The sequence below is a fragment of the Ictidomys tridecemlineatus genome, chromosome 1, assembly GCF_052094955.1.
Source record: "Ictidomys tridecemlineatus isolate mIctTri1 chromosome 1, mIctTri1.hap1, whole genome shotgun sequence".
In the NCBI taxonomy this organism is placed as follows: domain Eukaryota; kingdom Metazoa; phylum Chordata; class Mammalia; order Rodentia; family Sciuridae; genus Ictidomys; species Ictidomys tridecemlineatus.
The window spans coordinates 129,987,565-130,007,433 of NC_135477.1; the positions used below are offsets into that span (position 1 = coordinate 129,987,565).

Here is a 19,869-nt window from a genome sequence, read left to right on the forward strand (position 1 = left end):
GGCTCATGCCAAATATCGAGCGAATTGCTGACAAAGAGATTTTACATAAAAATCCAGACTTCTGGCTTTACTTCAAAAATTGGAAGATTGAAAAACCTTGAACCTACATTCTCCAGTGGCAGGCGCCCCATTCCTGGCTGGCTGCTTCATGTACTTCCATGATCTTTGTGATCCTTGCAGGCATGAGTTGCTTGGCCTGTCCTTAAGGCATGAGGACTTTCCCCGCGTATTGTAGTGAGTGGCCTTATCTGTCTTCCTGGTAACTATTGGGGGTGAGGGCTGCCTGATCTGTGTGTCCCTCAAAGCATTGTGCTTAGAGGCTTAGGACTTTGTATGCAGCAGGAGCATAACAAGTGCTTCTTACGGGAAGAAAGACATGGCAGTGGTAGGTCACTACAGTGGTCCGGTTCCATTTGGTAGAGGCTCTGGATCATCTTGCCCTGTAGCCCTGGAATCCTCCCCACAGATAAGCTCTGGCTGCGTAGCCACTGAGTAGCCACTGACCCAGGCAGCATCTTAAGCTGCAGATGACAGCCCCGGAGCACAACAGGAGAGGAGCCCTCTGCCTGCTGTCCTTCCCCTTACTCACACCCCCACAGGAACTTGGGGAATTTGGGGAAGGAGTGGCCCAGCAGTCCTGGGGGCTTCCTAGGTGGAGGGTTCAGGTGTTTGCTGGGCTTCCCCTTTATCTGCTTCATGCTCCTTCTAGAGTGTGTTGCATTGTTTATTGCTCCCTTGTCCCTCTGTCTTTCCATTCAAGAAATTCTCAAGGCCAGCTAAGATGTCTTCTCCTGGAAGAGGTCTTAGCTGAGAGGTTGCAGTGGTTTGGGTATAAGAAAAACCTGGGAAGTTTGCTAAAAAGGCATGCAGATCTCTGCCCTCCCCTCACTGCAGTCCTCTGCTCTGATTCATTCTGCCTGGGATACAGTCTCCCCTCCTCAGAAGATCCAGACATGGGGGTCTTTAGAGCACACCTTGGGGACCGTGTCTTAGTGCATGGAGCCCAAGGCTGCTAGGGAGGACTGTGGGTGACAGTTGGGCCTTGTGACTTCCATATGCCTCTTTTTCTCTCTGGCTGCACATTCATCCTCTGCACGAACATGCTGGGCTCCTCCCAGTCTTTGTGCCTTGTGAACTACCCTAGAGAGGGTAACACAGAGATCATCAGGCAGATGTGTGGCGAGTAGGATAAAGAGGCTTGGCCTCACCCTGGCCAGGCCCACAGGGTTTCATTCACATCAGGCAACAGTTCAGGAGAGTGCTGTGATCACAGGTGGAAGCAGGCTGGAGGACTGGGATGGAGCAGGCAGGTGCTGTGCCTCTGGTATAGGCCCTTGCATGGAGGACAGAGCCTGGGTGGCCTTCTGACCTGGCCACAAGTTGAGGGTCCCTCACTGTGTGGTTCTGTGACATACAGGTTGAAACATCAAATGAACAGGCCATTTATAGCTGGGTAAGCTGAGGCACATAGAGGTAGGAGGCTCTCCTAATGTCACACATGGGTGGACAGCTGGACTGGAGCCCCAGATCTCCTGATTCTATCCCCTCTGCTTCTGCAGGTTAGTGCAGATCACCCAGCTAGGACAATCATCTGATTATCTATGAGGACCTAGAAGTGAGGTTCTGGAAAATGACCATGGTCGCTACACCCTAGAGGCATGAAACCGGTTGGGTGTGCGAGTGACCCCTCACACATCCTCCATCCCACTTCTTTGTTTTTCCCTGAACTCTCTGATGGGCCAGCTGTCTCTGCCTACTTCCGCCTGGCACTGGCTTCTTGCTCTTTCTTCTGAGAACAAAGTTTCCTTCTGACAGTCTTCCTGCTGACAAGAGGAACAGGGCAGGCGTGGTGCTGGGCCTCCTTCCTCCGCCTCATTTGCTGGGAGCATGGGGCAGCACTGATGGGCTGAGGAGGCCAACAGCAGCCCCAGCCTGCCCATGTCAGGACCCAGAAGTTCTTCCTCAGTGGCTGAAAAGATGTTTAGAGGCACCAGTCAGGGACAGATGTAAAGGCCTGTCCATTGATTCATGTGATCAGTTGTTCCAACGCTGTACTGGGGATTTGCCCAGGATCTGGTTGTGTGAAACCTCTTCCTCAGGGTTTTACCTGGCACAGGTGTGATATTAGCCTCCTGGTCTCCTGGGGGCTGCCGAGAATAAAAGGTGTGTCCAAGTGAGGGAGGTAATAGCTCCTCATTGGACACATTTTTATTACACATCTACTTTGTTTCAGGCCCTTTTCTAGGAACTGTGATGCCTTGATGAACAAAACAGACCAAGTCCCTGTTTTGGAGGTGGAGTTGCTGGTGGGATAGAGTGAACAAGCAACCAAATACCCACAATGTCCAGGCAGCAAGAAATGTCTGAAAGAAAAATTAAGTTGGCTTGGGGGTAGAAAGTATGACTTTGGGATACATCTCTACCTTGTTGGTCAGTGTCTCCAGCAAGCGGGGCTGCAGACTCTCAGAGTGAAGTAGGGAGCCACAGGAAATCTGGGGAGAATCATTCTGGGAGGGGAACAGTCATCTAGGCTGTGGGGCAGGGGTGCAGAGCATGGATAAAGATCAGGCAGGAGGCCTGCTGAGCAGAGAATGAGTGGCCTGGGGCAGGCAGATAGGGTTCTGCTTCTTGGCCCGCAGGAGGACTTTGCTCTTTTAAATTTGAGGAAGGGGAACATGCTGGAGGGCTTGGGGTAGGACTGATTGCTTTGCCCTATTCTTATTTATTTATTTTGATATTGGGGATTGAACCCAGGGATGCTTTACCACTGAGCTATATCCCCAGCCTATTTCATTTTTTTAAATTTTGAGATAGAGTCTCACTAAATTGTCAAGATTGGCCTCAAGTTTGGGACCTTCCTACCTCAGTCTCCCTAGTCACTGGGATTACACGTGTGCACCACTGAGCCTGGCTTTGCCCTCTATTTAGAGGGATCATGTGGACTCTTGTGTGGAGAAGACACTGGAGGGTGGGGAGAGATTGGTGGGGGATGAAGGACACCTGGTCAGGAGGTGGCTGTGATCATGCAGATGAAAGAGGAAGGTGGCTGGGCTATGGTGGGTGAGTGGAGGGGTGGGTGTCACGGGTTTCTGGATTCATTTTGCAGGATGAGCTGACAGGATTTGCTGAGGGATTAGCTGTGGGGTATGAAAGGAGAGAGTGTTGACTACCAGGATTCTGGCTGGAGGAACTAAAAAGATGGTGGTGTCATTTACTGAGAAGGGAAAGGTTGCAGGACAAGCAGGTTTTGGGAGAGAGGTATCAGTCAGCTGTGCTAAATATGGGCATATGCTGTTGGGGCTCCTGTGGGTGTAAATAAATGCACGCTCCTGTTTCTGTCGGGATAAGGGATGCCCCGGCTTTGAGACTCTTCTATGAGAATGCATGTTTCCTGACTCCTTCACATTCTTCTCCCTCTCTGCGAACTTTCTCCTACTTTTCCCATCCTTCTGGACAGAAGGGACTTGTGTCATGGTGGAGGTCCCAGCCTTCCCACTTGGCATACCTGCTGAGTGGGAGTTCTTCTGGGGTGGGACGGCTAGAGGTAGAAGGGGAGGCTGGAGAGAGCTCTGTTGGTTGGCCCTTGGTTTACTCACTTGTGCATAGAAGTGTTGAGCTGGCCCCAGAATTCTAAGGGTGGCAGGGAACGTTTGAAGAGATGATATAATACAGTTGTTAGGAATCTGGACTTGGAATCAGTCAGGCATGAGTGCCATGTGGCTGTGACTCTGGGCAAGTAACATAACCTTTCTGATCCTCAGTTTGTCATCTACAAAAATGGGCTAATGATAGCACCTGTTTCACAGAGTACTGCAATGGTTAAGTGAGAAATGAACAGAAAACACCAAGCAGAGGCCCAGGCACACACTACACCCAGTTAATAGAGGCTGTTAGCAATGACTTGTGTGGTTCATCTGCTTAAGGGGCTTGGCCCAGTTGGTGGTGGGACTCATGGGAGGTTATTGAACAGAAATATTTTATGCATATGATTTGACAGGGCAGTTATGAGAGCTGCCAGTACAGAATACTTGAGTCCTTTTAGCAAGTCCCTGCCCCTTCCACCTTCCAGAGTAAGAATTGAGGCTGGCCCTGTTGGACTCTCTGCCCATTCCTTAGCTAAAGGTCTACATTGACTTGACATGACAGCCTCTGATTTGCACAGTCCTTTGGGGAGGAGGGTAGCCATTTTCTCTGTGGATTCCAATAGGACTTCTTATCTGTCTATTCCAGTGGTGAGCCTTAGGGAAATGTTAGTGAGGGTCTTTGAAGAGTGGGTGATATTGAGTGGACTTAGTGGCATATAAGGTTCTGGAGTGAGGCATGGTGGCCATAGTCATAACTATTCTAGAGGTTGGGGCAGGAGGATTGCTTAAGCCCCAAAGCTCAAGGCCAGTCTTTACAATACAAGCGACACCCCCTACACTCACACCACACACAGACACACACACACACACACACACACACACACACACACAAAAGTATCATATGGGTCTGAACAGGGCTGACAGGGCAGGGCAGGGCTTGGAGAGGCATTCCACTGGGCACTTGGATGTGACCTCGGCTCCTGGGCTGAGTCCAGGCTGGGTGGTACCTCTTCCAGTGGAGCCATGGAGAAGTTGACAATGGGTGGAATGTGCCCCCTAAGGACCCACACTTCACTGGTGCCCAGGCATGCCAGCCAAGCCCTTTGCTTCTGCAAGCCTGTTTTCCAGCAGCTGAGCTGGCCAGGACAGCCAAGGACATTTCAGAGTCCCTGAGTCTCGTAGCCAGGGTGTCACTGGGACTTGCTTGTTTTCCCAAGGTCCAAGGGTCTTTGGATAGCAGGGCCTCTGGAGATATTCCAAGGACTTTCCTTAACACCTGAGTAAATCAAGGTTCAGAGAGAGCAAGGCACTAGAGCAAGGTCTCCCCCTCATATCTTACCTCCTTCTGTTCCCATGTCCCTTACTCAGATTCCTGGCCTGCTGCCCAGACAGATGTTTATACCAGCCTCCCTCTTGCGGACTCCCCAAGAGCTTTGTTTGTCCTCCTGTTATTATAATCTTGCCATACCCTACCAGGCACTCAAGTGTTTGATGTGTCTGGCCTCCATTCCCTTCAAGGGACTGCTTGGGATGGAGCCTCCCAGGCAGAGCCATGCAGCATAGAGGTTTAGGTCTCAGGCTTTGGAACCAGACTACTTGTGTTTGAATGCCAGCTCTCCCCTTCATAGCTTGGCCCACCTAGGCATGATGGCCTACCATTCTGAGCCTCAGCACTTCCCATCTGCTCAAAGAAAGCAGAGCAACACTAATTTACAGGATGTTAGGTAGCTGAGGTAACGTGTGATGTGCTGGCATGGAGTAAGCTCTCCGAAGTAGTCACTGTTGTTACAAAGGCCCATCGAGGCTGTTGGGCTGGTTGGAGTAGACCCAGCCCTGCACAGGGAGGCAAAGGAGGTGGGCTCCAAGTTTACTTTCAGAAACTGCCTTCCTGTATTTCTTTTGAGAAGTCACTCATTCTCTGGGAGCACCACTTTCCTCTCCTGAGAAAGTGGTAAGAAATTCCCGCTCTGCTTGTATAAAGCTGTCATTGGATGCCAGAGCAATGCTTATTATGAAAGAGCTTTGCAAGTGTGTAATGACTTAAACATGGCAGATGGTAGCTGTGGTGTGCTGATGATGGTGATGAGAACATGATAACCACAGTGTTGGACAACTGGTCAATCTGCAGAATGTCCAGCACCCACATGGACTTCCCCATCCCACCTCCCTGCTCCTCGCTGCCTGGCACATTAGCCCCAGCATTATATTCTAGAAAATGTGGGCAGTGCAAAGACCTGATGGCACTTTCCAGGCCCTGGTGGGTTTGGGGTTCTCTGTGGCTGATGCCTGGAAATGTGGGATTAAGAGCCAAACAGATGCTACTTCGGATCTCAGCTGAGCATTTCCCATTGGGGAGCTTTTGAGCAAGTTGCTTCACCTCCACAAACCATGGTTTTCATATTTGTAAAATGAGGCTCTGGTGGGGAAGGCCAAACAATCAGCAAAGAACCCAGCACTTGTACAATGTGACTGTGGCATGGTGAGCTGTGTTGTTATGGACGGTGGGGGAGCTGTGGCCCTTGCATCTATTTCTGAGGACTTCCTGTGGAGGTCACTTATGCTTCCTACAGAATTTCCCAGCTTAGTGTTAGGAGGATCTGTGTGGTCATCTGGTGCTATTCCATTTTACAGGTAAACAAAGCAAGGCCCAGAAAGGAGCCAGTGCCAGACTGGGACCAGGGTAAGGCAGGAGGTGCACCCAGGTGCAGTCTCAGGAGGGACTCCTCTGGCAGGCTATGGGGAGTAGGGGCCCTCGCTAGCATTACTTGAGCTTTGCCCTGGTTAGTGCTTAATTTAGGACTCATTCTTAGGGACATCTAGAGGTACCTTCTAGAAGCACCTCACAGAAGCCCCTGATCACTTTTTTAAAGGGGACCTGTGTGAAGTAGGTCACCTGGCGCTTTGCTTTTTGCGCTGCTGTTTCCCCGCCGCTGTTTCCCCGCCTCTGTTTCCCCGCCTCTGGCTGGCTGAGTTCTAGCGGCAGCCAGGACCTCCCGCCCACCAGTCCCACCCCCTGCCCCTCCCCCCCTGCCAGTTGTGCCTTCTGTGAGTGTGCTGAGCCCCCTCCCACCCAGGAGTGTTGTCAGCAGGCGCTTGTTGTGGCGACAAGCCCCAGCAAGTCTGTAGGGACAGGCTGCTTTCATGTGTGCCCTCGGTGAAGCCTCCCTGGACTCAGTAGGCCCTGTGTTGGGCCCACCAGGCCTCTAGGAGATTAGGGGGCTTCTGTGGCTCCAGGCATCTGAAAGCTTTTCCCTTCCTCTGTCGCTCAGCCCACCTGGCTTACCTCTGCTCTGGGCACCCGCCTGGAGGCTTTTCAGTTTTCCCAAGACTTTGGCATCTTGCAGAGCCAGCTGGTCTTGGGGTGCCCTTCTGGGTCAGGCTCCCTGTCTCCACTGCTGGGACTGCCTGCCGGGCCTCAGGTGACTTCTTAAGATGTGGCCATGACTGTCAATCCCTGCAAGGGGTTCCTAGGATTTACCTATGGCTGGTAGGACCTCAGCCACCTTCATGGTGTGACATGAGAGGCTGGAAGGTTGGCCTATACATGTATGGACACACCGTCTTTTTTGTTCTACTGCTGCTCTTGGGGCCTTTGCAGAGTGCCTTGTGCTGTCCTTTGGTGTTCTCTGAGTTAAACACCTTTTCAAGTGGACACTTAGAAGTGCTTGCTGCCAAGAATTGAACCCAGGCTGCCCTGACTTTTTCTAGCTCATTGTGTGACCACAGCTGAGTTGCTTCTCCTTTCTGGACCTTGGCTTCAAAAGTCCCTTTTCAGAGGCAGGGAGGGAGAGAGAGGGAGTGCTGGGGAGTGATATTGGCCAAATTATAGTTACATTGTGTGCATGTATGAATATGTAACAACAAATCCCATTATCACTAATCACTATAATGTACCAATAAAAAATGTGGAAGAAAAAAATATATAGGAAAAGAAAAAAAAGAAAAATCCTTTTTTCTTTTTCTTTTTTTTTTTTTTAAAAATATATATTTATTTATTTTTATGTGGCGCTGAGGATTGAACCCAATGCCTCAGATGTGTGAGGCAGGTGCTCTGCCACTGAGCTACAGCCCCAGCCCCCAAAAGTCCTTTTTTCAACTCTAACATTTTGACTGTGGCAAAGACTAGCACTGTCCACACCTCTGCCAGTTATCCTTCTTGCTCCTCTGCAGGGCAGGGCTACAGGAAGGGCCTGACAATCGAGCCGAGAGGAGGCAGGATCCCAAAACCAATGTCATGGACACTGTAACCATCAGCTGGTTCCAAGAGGAGATATCAGTCTTTTTCTTCTTATCAGGACTGGTGGGAAAACAGGAGTGGAGGTGAAGGGGCTTGTCTGAGGTCACGTGGGAAGTCAGGCAGAGCTGAAACCCAGTTATTCTCATTGCCAAAGAGGGCTTCTTCTACTCTTCACTGCCTCTTCTTTAGAGAGACCAGAGGGTTCACTGGCATGAGGGTTGGTGACATGAGGGTTAGAGGGCATCTCTAGATGGGCCCTTTGCCTGCTTTGGGGATCTCTGATGCTGGGGCAGACTGGGAGAGGGCAGGAGGTCTGGAAGGGCTGGCAGCCCTGGCAAGGGAGGTGACATGGGGGGGGAGGGTTTCCAGGAATGTAGTTGGTGGCTCAAGTGCCCTAGGGACACCTCCTTCCCTCCCTCCTGGGGAGGGGACTGGACTGACAGTAATGCCATTTGTCCTGCTCTGGGATTAGGTGCAGCCGTGTTAGTGAGGAGTGTGGACCCATGGAGAGGACATAGCCAAGAGCAGAGGGGCCTGGTCTGGAACTCTGGAGCTCTGGTGGGTCTTGTCCTTCTCTCTGGCTCCCCTTGTCTATGCTGGTCTCCCTGGACTCTCCAACCACTGTTCTTAGTCCCCCGTCCTGTCTAGTTCTTCTCGTCTATCTGAACATGTGTGTGCATGTGCCGAGTGTGTGTACCCATGCAGAAGGGCTGGTTCCTGAGCCTGGAGCACAGCTCTGTCTACAGTCAGAATCGGAAGCAGGTTCCTCAAGTGTGTCAGCTCCCAGGGCTGTCCCAAGAGCAGATTACACAAGTGTAATGATTAAAAAATAGCAGGTGGTGGCTGCTGATGGCGATGAGGACTTGGTGGACAGGTGGCTGAGGGAAGAAGAGGAGAAGGCTGGGGATGAGAAAACAGGGCTCAGTTTCTCTTACAGCTTTTCAGGACAGCTAGGCAAGTCCACAGTTCCATCTGAGGACAACAGGTTCAAGAGTTAAAGATTTATTTCAGGGTCCTCGCGAAGCTGGAAAGGTGAGCCCCAAGGTGCTAGGATGTGATATTTGTGACTTCAGTCTTTTTTAGATCATGAGAGCTGGGACTTGTCAAAGACAAGGCACCCCTGCAGAAATTCTTGGTTCTCTTGGACTAGACAGGACAAGGTACCCCTGCAGAGTTTCCGTGTTCATAAATTGTCTATTGCCGTAGGTCCATCTGAATATGTGTGTCTGAGGAGAGAATCTGCTAGCAGCCGTCATTAGCTTCTCAAAAGGTTCTGTAATCCCCTAAAGGTGAAAACTTCTGATCTGATCCACACATCTCTTTGTGTAGTTGAGGAAGCAAAGGCTCAGAGAAGGGAAGGGACTTCCCAGGGACTCGCAGAGAGTGTTGGAGGTGCTGAGTTGTCTCCTCTTTTCTACCAGCACTCTGTCCTTAGCTCCCACCCTCCAAGGCTGGGGGAGCCTGACTCACTGTGGGTGGGGGGCACTAGCATCTCATCTCCAGCTCTTGAATATTCAGAGCCCAGGAGAAGTGGGGACTTTGATGTGAATTGTACACAGAGTGTGGCTCCCACATCCATGAACTGGCCCCTTAGTAAATCTGCTGCTCAGACTCTGGATGCCTGGCAGCCTGGAGCTGGGCATGTGGGAGGGTAGGGGGACAACAGTTCCCAGCTCCTCTGCCAGGGAGGCGGACAGGGGAGAAGCCCAAGGTCCAAAGTTATTTTTACTTCATTGGGAATAAATGACAAATACTGAGGCAATGATTGGAAGGGCTTGGTATGAGTCCTGACTTGTACAAAGTCCGGGAGATGTGATGGTCATTATTGTCCCTCGTGTTGTCCTGTAGCTGGGATTGCCTGCTATGACCCTCACTCCTTCTTTTCTCCTCTTAAGGGAGGAGGCTGCTGACTGGGGCATGCAGGCAGCTCTCTTTTCTCATGTGGGGCCCTGAGCAGGAGAAGGTACAAACCTTTCTGGAGTCCATGGCCCCCCACTATCTGTGCAACTTTCCCCAGGGTTGAAGCTCACTATTACTAGAGAAGCTGGCTCAGCAGCCCTTGGGCTGGCCCCCTGCAGGAGGCTGTGGAGTATGGGCAGCAGGATCCTGTAGGGGCTCCAAGGTAGGCTGGGAGGGCCACTCTAGCTCCATCTCTGCCTAGCCTGTTTTGAGTCAGTAGCTTCCCCTCTTCAGCCTCTGTTGGTGGAGTGATGCCGAAGGCACCCTCTCAGGGTGTGAGGTTTAGGGTGGGGAAGTGAGCCCAGCCCTAGGGAGTGAGCAGGAGCTCAGTCCACTTTGGATGTCAAAGAGGGAGGTTGTGACATTGATAAGGAAGTGCTCTTTTTCTTTTGAGTGTCTCTGATCAGAACCTAAGACAAAAAAATCTGGGGATGGATCAGACTGTCCTAGACAGACTTGAGGGGTGGGCAGAGCCCTTTTTAGAGAAGCTTTGTGGGCAATCACTATCCTTTTCTGTTGGCCTTAGTCTTCAGGGAGCTTCGGTGGGACTGGAGGGAGCTGGTCCTGGGCAGTGGCCCAGGCTGCCTTGTCCCTCACACCCTCCCCCAGGCCATCTGGTTTGTTTGCCTGGTAAACCTTTTCTTCATAGCAGGTACAAAGGTAAGCTCTCAACTCAGATCCTGTGGGAGGAAAGATTCCCAACAAGTGGGGTCTAAGTTCCTGAGGTTTTTCTCTGGGGCCTTCCCTGCCTGCCAGGGAACCCAGACAGAATCCCAAGCTGAGAACCAGGGAGTGAACCTGCGAGCCTCGTGCTGTGTGTGCTCACTGATTGATGCAGGTTGGTTGGGTTGTTTCCCGGAGGCATCATTAGCTGCTGCTTGTGAAGTTGAAACAGAGACAGAATGGACAGAAACAAAACCATGAAGGGAACTAGTCAAAGGAAGCAGAGAATGGGATCTGCAGGGCACCTGGCAAGCGCTTGCTGTGCCAGGTGAACAGAGGGGCCAGGAGCTGAGAGAGCCCAGGCTTCTAGGCTGAATTTCCTAGTGACCCACTACTCATCAGTGCTCTGGACCTCTCTGGCCTCAGTTTATCATCTGTGAAATAAGGGGGATCTAGGTCAGGGTGCTGCTGTAGGGAAGAAATAATCACATGTGTATGGACATAAAAGGTTTTAGAAATGCTCATTACTATTAGTAATGCATTTAGCTTAGAGATTCTCTGTAGATTCATTTATTTTATTTTTAAATTCTTTTTAGATATACTTGACAGTAGAGTATATTTTGACATACATATACATGGACTATAACTTATTCTAATTAGGATTTCATTCTTCTTGTAGTAGATTCATAAAGGGGAAGGTGATTGTCTAGGGCACACGGATCTAGCACCTACTATGGTAGGAGGCTTCTCTGCCTTGGGAGGAAGCTCTTCTGGAGTTGGGAGGTGGTGTTCTAGTTGGGAAGCAGCTGAGCTGGGCATGGCATGGGGGAGCGGGGAGGCAGAAGGAGCTCAACAGGACTTTTGAAATCCACAATGAGCAAAATCTGATTCTCAGCTGAACCTGGCCTTGGAGGAGGATGGACAGGGTTTTAATGGACAAGAAAAGGGGCCAAGGTAGGTGGGAGTGAGGCAGTGCTGGCTAGTGCAACACCAGGGTCCTTTCCCTTTCCTCTGGCCTTAGTGTCCCTGAGTACCCACTGCAGGGTGGACTTTGCTTTCTGTGTCCCTGTGATTCTGAGCCAGATCACTGACATCCCCTGCTGGTGGCAGCCCTGGTAGTGGTGGGGTGACTGACAGGCAGCAGCTTGGCCCCTGGCCAGGCAGCACTGCAGGGGTGGTGGGGGATGGGGCACGCAGCAGGCGGCAGATTCCAGCATAGGAAGGGATTTGCTTCTGGTTTCTGCCTCCCAGGGGTGTAATTGCCCCAAGATACTCCTGCACAGCTGGGAAGCAAATGTGAAGGATTTTCTTCTCTGCACTGGATGTGATGGGTGGGGCCGTCTTGTCAGGGTGGTTGGTGGAACTGGGTGGCTTGGGGTGGGGCTGGGCGGTGGGTGGTGGTATGACTGTGCTGGGGGTGTGACAGGCTGGGAGGGGCTGGGGCAGTTGTGGGGAGTGGCTCTGGGTAAGTGTAGGGTGTGGAGCTATCAGTGCCTGGCCTGCAGCCACACTACCTTCCCCTGCCCCAGTCCTGCCCCAGCCCTGGTACCCATTCACGTATGTGTGTTTCTAGAGAGGGTCTGGCTAAGTTGCCCAGTCTGCCAGCTTGCCACCCCCAGCTTCTTCCATTCATTCACTTTTGAGCCTGCCTGTAGTTTCTTCCCACACTGACCTCTTCTCAGCTTCCCCTCCCTCCTCCCAGTGTCCACGAGGCTGGGATGCCCATGATGGCACCTTTCGGGCATGTCAGTACTGTGTGCATTTGCTCGTGCATTCATGTGCACGTGAGTTAGGAGGATGTGTGGGAAGGGGCCAGGCTGCAAATACACTGTGTGGTGGGTGAGCCCTGGGGGCTGCAGGGACCTGTCCCCATTTGGCCGTCAGCAGCATCACACAAGATGCCCAAGGGGCCTTTAGAAATCCTAGTTTGAGGGTCTGAGTCACCACTTCCTTTTCAGTGCCTGAGACTGTGCTCGGCACCTTATATACAGACCCAGGGAGCAGGGAACCATCATCATTCCTAGCTCCCAGGGTGATATCCCATCTGACGCTTCTTCCTGGAGCCTATTCTCTTTCTCCTTTCTTCTGGCCTGACTTGCTATCTTCTCTTTTTGGGTCCACTCTAATTTTGATATGTGGCCTTGGGCCAGTGCCTTCCTGAGCCTCAGTTTTCAAATATGTTGAATGGACAGTCAGTTTATTAGCCTGTATTATCTATCATGTGCCAGGCACCCAACTGAGCATTATACACGTATCATCTCTCTTAGTTGTGGCAACTGCCCCTCAAGATAGATAATAGTACAAACTCTATTTTGTAGTCTCAGAGATGATGAAAGAATTGTGCCAAAGTCACAGACTGATAGAAAATGGAGCTGAGATTCCACTTCCGGCAGCTGGCTCTGGACTAAGCCTTACTGAATTGCTAGCGGCCACGCACTCCATTTTTCAGGCTGTTAGGGTGAAATGGGATGAGCACACAGCTTTTCCCTAGGGACTGGTGGCATGCAGTAGGCGCCAAACACACGTGAGTTGAGCTATTGGACAGGCTAAGCTAGCTCAGTGTCTGTGCCTACTCTCAGGGAGCTCTTGTCTCCCCACTGGAGCCCACCCGATCATCCAGGGCCCAAGCCAGGACCCCTTCCCTGCTTGATCTGTAAAAAGGCTCTCTTCTGGGCTCGGGCTGGGGCTCAGTGGTAGGGCACTTGCCTGGCATGCGCAAGGCATTGGGTTCAATCCTCAGCACCACACAAAAATGGGATAAAAGTATTATCCACCTACAACTAAAAAAATTCACATAAAAAAAAAAAAAGAGGCTCTCTTCCCTTAGGGATCCTGAGGAGGACTGTGAGGACCAAAGCACTTTTGGGTAGAGAGGTGGCGTAAGGAATGACTTTCAACTCTTAGAGCAGTGGCCACAGTTACCGTGGTATTTCCCGAAAGTGCAGCGTTGCCATGGCGTCTCCATGACAACCAGAGCATCTCATTCATTATCCCCAGCACCTTGGCAGGGAAAGCTGGGGCTAGGGCTGGGAGAGCACAGTGGGAGCCTGACCAAGGCCTGGAGGCCTTGATGGCTAAGGTCTCATACTCCCCAGCTAAGATCTCTCATAGTCTCTGGAGTGCTCCCTTTCATGGGGTCTGGGCTTAAATTTAAGCTCTGTGTGATCTTGGACAAATGACTTAACCTCTCTGGGTCTCATTTTCCTTAGCTGTAGATGTAGATAATGACAATATAAGTTGTAAGGAAAGAGATAAGGTGTGAAAAATACATAGCATAGTGCCAGGCTCATAGTTAATGATCAGGTATGATGTCAGTATTAATAATGATGATAATTATAATGGCACTGTTGTTATTTTATTATAGAAACTCCTGAGTGTCATGGAGGAATAAAAGACCAAACTCAAAATCAGAAAGGAAACCTGTTTGAATCAAGATTTAGCTGATTCCATGTGACCCTGGCAAGTCACTTTATCTTGGAGCTTTCTTCTCCTTATCTGGAAATTGGGAATAACAACAGCTACTACTTCATTCACATCCTGAGTCCTCAATAAGGACCTGGTTCTAGGGTAAGTGGAAGCTTCCATGATGAACCAGATTTGGTTCCTGTCCTTGAGTGGCACCCAAGGCTTGGGGGAGAGGGAAGAAAGCAAAAATTGTTTGCCCAGGGCCTCTGTATACCAGGTGCTGGGCAGGGCCCATCTGTGCAGGGATCAGTAGGTGCTAGGCCTGCCCTGTGGGTGTGTAAGTACAGGGACAGGATGGTGTAAAATGGCCCCCCCGCTCTACACAGATCACAGGCTCTGGTGCCCCAGACACTGGCAGGAGGCAGTGAGAACAGGAGGTTGGCTGGTGACTGTGCTGACCGCAGGGTGCATGGCCCTTGAGGAGGGCACCGCATGTGCCTTGGCGGATGTGGCTGGTTGCGATGTGTGCTCAGTGTCACTAGAACATGATGTTTTAAAAGAGAAGTTCTGTGAAATCTCCTGATTTTAAAATGTTGATGACTAGGGCTGGGGCTGTAGCTCAGTAGCAGAGCACTTGCCTAGCATGCATGAGGCACTGGGTTCGATTCTCAGCACCACATAAAAAACAAACAAAAAAAAGGCATTCCGTTCATCTATAACTACAAAAAAAATTTTTTTAAATGTTGATAACTAATCCCAAATTAAAGAAAAACACTGTGCAAGCCAAAGACCACACATCTGCATTGTGTTTAGGCCCAAGGGTCCTGGTTCCCAGCCTCTCATGGTAAGTGGGGTAGGTGGGGGCTGGACATGACTTCAGAGAGGTGGTGACATTGGAACTGGGTGGTGAAGGATGAGTAAGTGTCCCATTCGGCTGGAGGAGGCATTCCTGGCCATGGGAACTTCACCAGCAAAGGCCTGGATGCTTGACTAAGCTGGGTGGTGGGCTGGGCCCAGCTGTGGTTAGGGGAAGGGTGGTGAGGGTGTGTGGCCTATGTGGTAGGCGGGCGTTGAGGTCCCAGCCCCAGCTCTCCTTGAGGCCTTGGTGGCCAGGGGGATGAGAAGCCCCTCGGACTTTACCTCAGAGTCACGGGATTCCATAACTCCGGGTGGACTGGGAGGAGAGCTTTCTGGCTGGCTGTGGGCCTCTGAGTGGATGGTGAGGCCGTGCAAGGCCCCTGCCAGCACGCTGGGTGGTCGACACTTTGTTTACAAGGCAGCTGGCTCGTCAGGCCCAGGGCACTTGGCTTTCTCCAGAAGCAGGGCTTCTTTTGCCCTCTCTGGCCTGGGTTTTGCAATGGCCTTATCCCAGCCTCCCTGGAAAGGCCAAGGCCTTCAAAGGCAGGCATTCTTCTCAGGTGTGCAGTGAGAGGAGGAAGCAGGGGCCACTTGGGGGCTGCAAGGAAGACCTCTCCAGGTGCAGGGCAGGCAGCATCAACATCCGCTACAGAGTGGCCCCCTTGCTACATTTAATGAACCACATGGACATGTCACTGTCATCCAGCTCTCTTAGTGGACAGTAGGGTTTGCTCTTGATGTTGTACATTCCATGGGCTTAGACAAGTGCATGGTGACACGTACCCACCACCCAGCATCCTCCAGAGTGGCCTAACAGCCCTCTGCGCTTCCCACTCATCTCTCCACCCCTAACCCCTGGCAGCCACGTTCATTTTTAAAATGTGCATATTTTTTAATATCTGAGAAATGTTGCCAGATTCCCACAAGGGTCCATGACCCCCAGATGCCTGAGATTCTGTGAACTGCATCATTAACTTGCTGAGAGGCTGTTAATGTGCTGGAGGTCAGTGGCCATGGCTCAGCCTCTCCTCCTGTATCGTGGGTTGGACTTCTGCGTGGGCAGGGCACCATCAGGGCATCCTGCCTTCCAACCCCACTCTGCCTCTGCCCTGGCCATAGGCCAAAGGTGGGGGCTTGGCTGTGACTGCAGGTGGCCCTCATCAGTGGTAAATGGAACACTAGTGCACTCTGGGCATGAACAGGACTAGCCACTGCAGCCTTCTTGGCTCCGCCCAGAATACCTGCCCTTTCTTGCCTTGTTCTCACCGAGAATTGCACGGAGTCCCGTAGAAAGTGCACACAATCCCTTATCTTCAGGTTACAGTGAAGGCCATTCTTTCTCCATGTCCCTGGTCAGCCTGCCCTTGTTCTGGCCAGTTCTGGTGCCTCCAGAAATTTTTCCCTGGTCTTGCTCTCCCTCTCTTGAGAGGTTAAGTACGCCTTTGGTCTCCCAAATGCCTTTCCTCGTCCCTGCTACCACACTCGTCCCGCCGCATCATGGATACCTGCTTTCCTGGTGTCTCAGCTTCCCCACGGTGCTGACACATAGTGAGGACTACAGTGTAGAGCAGCAGAGGTGGGAGAACCCCAGAAACCATCTGACCCGAGCTCCCTCTAAGAGGCAGGAAGCCCAGAGAGGGATAGGGTGTGCTGGGCATCTCACAGTGTGTCCTGGCACAGCTGGGGCCAAACCTGCTGCCCCCTCTTCTCTCCATTTCACAAAAAAACAGAAAATGACTTACCTAGAGGTAATTACTGTTAAGGTTTTTTTTTTCTTTTGCACTTAGTACCAGTTTCTAGCCTAAGCATAAAAATATTTAACAAAAATATGACCACACATACAAACTGTTTTATAAATGTTTCCCACTTCAACAATATATATGGTAAATGTCATTAAATGTCTTTCTTGGAGATACTATAAATGGCTGCCTAGGATTCTGTCACATGCTTGCATTATAGTTTCTATAATGACAGTCCCCCATTATTGAGCAATTGCCATTATACACAGCACTGGGATTTGTATTCTTGTGGAGAAATCTTCACACGCTCCTGCAGTTATTACTTCTAGGAATTTATCCTAGAAGTGCAACTGTTGGGTCTCTTGTAGGCAGGATCCCTGCAAGCACAGCATATAGCCTGGGGCTGGGAGGGACTTCAAAGGCCTTCACCCTCAAGGCCATGCCTGGGACTCCAGTTCCCTCACTGAATGCCTCAGCCCAGGCTCTCACACTTGCTTTCTGGCTTGGCATCATCTCCTGCCGCCTCTTAGTAAGTGTGGCTGATAGAAAGTAGCTCCTTGAATCACTAGGAAATCTCACTCTTCTTGGAGGCTTCCACTCGTGTTCAGGGGACACCGGAGGGTTGTGTTGAGATTGCTGTTGGGGCAAGGGAATTGTCGTCTTTGCACAATGTGTGTGGGTCTTTGTGTACTCTTCCCAGTGAAATGGGGCAGTGAGGTGGCCGGGGTGAGCATTTCAGGCTGGAGGAGGAGGAGGCTGGAACCCCAGGTTCTGGCTGTCTGGGTAGACAGACCCAGTGTGGGGGAAGCCTCCTGTCTCCTGGCAACCTGGGATCCCCAGGCAGGGGATGTGGTCATCTGGTGTCCAGAGTCATGGTGAGCACTGTTAGCCTGTATCCTTAGGGTGAGGGTTGCGTGTGGCTGCATTAGGAGCACGTGGTGACAGCTGCCCTTTCTGAGTGTGTCCTGTGTCAAGTCCCGTGGACACGTTTACTCAGATGAGCTTGCTGGTGCTTGAGAGGTGCAGCGATTCACCTAGGCCTTCTGGCACCACCAAGGCATGGGACCCCCACATCCCTGCCTGAATCCTGCTGTGGCTGCTTCTGCTGGAGACAGTCTTGTCATCTGCTGCATGGGCTGCTGTGGTCACTCGGAGAAATGGGTGGGGAAGGGAGGGGAAGAGAAGGGAAGGTTCTGATTAGGGTCCTACCACTTGCTCTTACACTTTGCAACTGTTCAGTTATTCACTTTGTTCTTTTTGCTTCTGAATTTTTCTTGGCCCGGTCTTAGACTCTGATAATAATGAAAAAGAACAGTTACTATTTATAGACACCGTGCGTTAAGTACTGCTTTATGTGATTTATACATATCATTGGACTTCATATCCGCAACCCCTTGTGAGATGGGCGCTGCTTACTGTCTGCCCATTTCACACACGGGGAAACGGAGGCCCAGAGAAGCTAAACAGCTCCATTTGTCTCATTCTTTCCACCAGGTTTGGCAGCAAAACTCAAACTCTGATGACCTTGTCAGGACCTGTGTGTCTGATGGAATTTCCTCTTCTCTCCACAGCCTCAGCCCCGTGGGCCCTACCAAGGGAGCAGCATGCGACACCCCTGGGCCAGCCTAGTATCCTCTGGCCTGCTGCCCAGTCCCCAAAGGAGGCCCTGATGCCCTGGGGCACTTCTGCTCTGTGCAGGACCAAGTGGGGGTTTGCCATGGTGACATAAAGGGGCGCAGAGGAAGGAAGGAGCGAGACCAGCCTCTAGACTGCGCCCCTGGCTGGGAGGAAGGGCTGGGGACCCGGATCCTTCACTCCTGCTGCCCACTGAGGGCCTTGCCTCCTAAGTCTCTGTGAATTTCTTGATTGGTCGACAACTCTTGTGTCTCCTGCGTGGGGCCTTGGGGTGGCCAGGGCAGGGCAGGCCTCCGGTGGCCAAGGTCTTGGGGGCCAGGATGCCTGCCCTGGCATGCCTCCGGAGATTGTGTCGGCATGTGTCCCCCCAAGCTGTCCTTTTCCTGCTGTTCATCTTCTGCCTGTTCAGCGTTTTTGTCTCGGCCTACTACCTATATGGCTGGAAGCGGGGTCTGGAGCCCTCTGCAGATGCCCCTGAGTCTGACTGTGGGGACCCGCCACCTGTGGCCCCCAGCCGCCTGCTGCCCCTCAAGCCTGTGCAGGTGGTCACCCCTTCCCGCACCGACCCGCTGGTGCTGGTGTTCGTGGAGAGTCTCTACTCACAGCTGGGTCAGGAGGTCGTGGCCATCTTGGAGTCTAGCCGCTTCAAGTATCGCACCGAGATTGCACCAGGCAAGGGGGACATGCCCACACTCACTGACAAGGGCCGTGGCCGCTTCGCCCTCATCATCTATGAGAACATCCTCAAGTACGTCAATTTGGACGCCTGGAACCGCGAGCTGCTGGACAAGTACTGTGTGGCTTACGGCGTGGGCATCATTGGCTTCTTCAAGGTAGGTAGGGAGCAGGGCCTCGGGCGCTTCCCGCCCTGATCTCTGTGCTCACTAGCAGAGCACTAGACTTTTCTCATTTGTAAAATGCGTGTAGTGGTCATATCTACTCCCAGGCTTGTCATGAAGCTTTGGTGGGAGCAGTCCTTGTGCCCAGTGTGTACTTTATGCGTTTTAGGGGTGCTTGGCTGGGGGACTTCCTGACTCACAGTGGATTCAGTACATAGAAGGCATTTGCCCTGGAAAATCCCTGGGAATGGGTGCAGGGTTGGAGAGAGCATTTTCTGCTCGGGACTCTGAAACCTGTCATGGCAATCCTCCGAATGGAGGTGACGTGTTCCCATTTTGCAGATGATAAAATCAAGGCTTGGGGAGTTGGGTTACCTATTTGAGGCTCTCAGTCTAAGTGAGGAGCTGAGATTGGAACCCATACTTGGGCAACTTGGGCTCTATCCCTTGCTCTTTACTCCTGGCTGCAGTGGGGTGTGGAATTTATGCACCTGCCAGACCAGAGCTGTTTTGCTTTGAGTGATAGGAGAAAGAAATCCCAGTGGATGGGTGGGTGGGTGGGGAGCTATTCTGGTTTTGATGGAGCTCTCAAAATGACCACTAAGAATGGGATCCTTGCTGAGAAGGAGAATCTACCCTGGGAAGGGGAGGTAGGGAGCAGTGGATGCAGGTTCCAAGGGTGTGGTCAGGCAAGATGAAGAGAGACGCTGACATGACTCTGGTTGGGTGCTTTGGGGGACATTTGCTTCTTCATTGAGCAAATAGGTACCAGCCACTTCAGCGTTCTGAGTCCTGTGCTAGGCGCTGGACAGAGTAGTCATGGGAATGGACAAAGCCCCTGCTCCAGGGAGCTGACGTGCTAGCGCAGTAGGAATGGGTGGGGGGCTGGTACTGGGCAAACATACTTAGCATATGGCAGTGAGAAGTGCACCAGGAGCAGAGCAGGGAGC

The 19,869-nt window shown here is 51.7% G+C and overlaps 1 protein-coding gene across 10 annotated transcripts in view; it reads left to right on the forward strand.

Moving 5' to 3' along the window:
- The window catches only part of Ndst1 (N-deacetylase and N-sulfotransferase 1), an 81,169-nt gene that overhangs the window by 32,355 nt on the left and 28,945 nt on the right, over positions 1-19,869 (forward strand). For 6 of the 10 annotated variants that reach the window (XM_021725672.3, XM_078047804.1, XM_078047828.1 and 3 more), the window contains 2 exons: positions 13,808-14,010; positions 18,017-18,913. In XM_021725672.3, the coding sequence (XP_021581347.2) occupies positions 18,401-18,913 (513 nt within the window). In that variant the 5' untranslated portion in view covers positions 13,808-14,010; positions 18,017-18,400. Of the gene's footprint in view, positions 1-8,293; positions 8,380-10,485; positions 10,619-13,807; positions 14,011-18,016; positions 18,914-19,869 lie in introns of those variants that run through there. The other 4 variants (XM_078047817.1, XM_078047824.1, XM_005324156.4 and 1 more) reach the window with 3 other exon arrangements.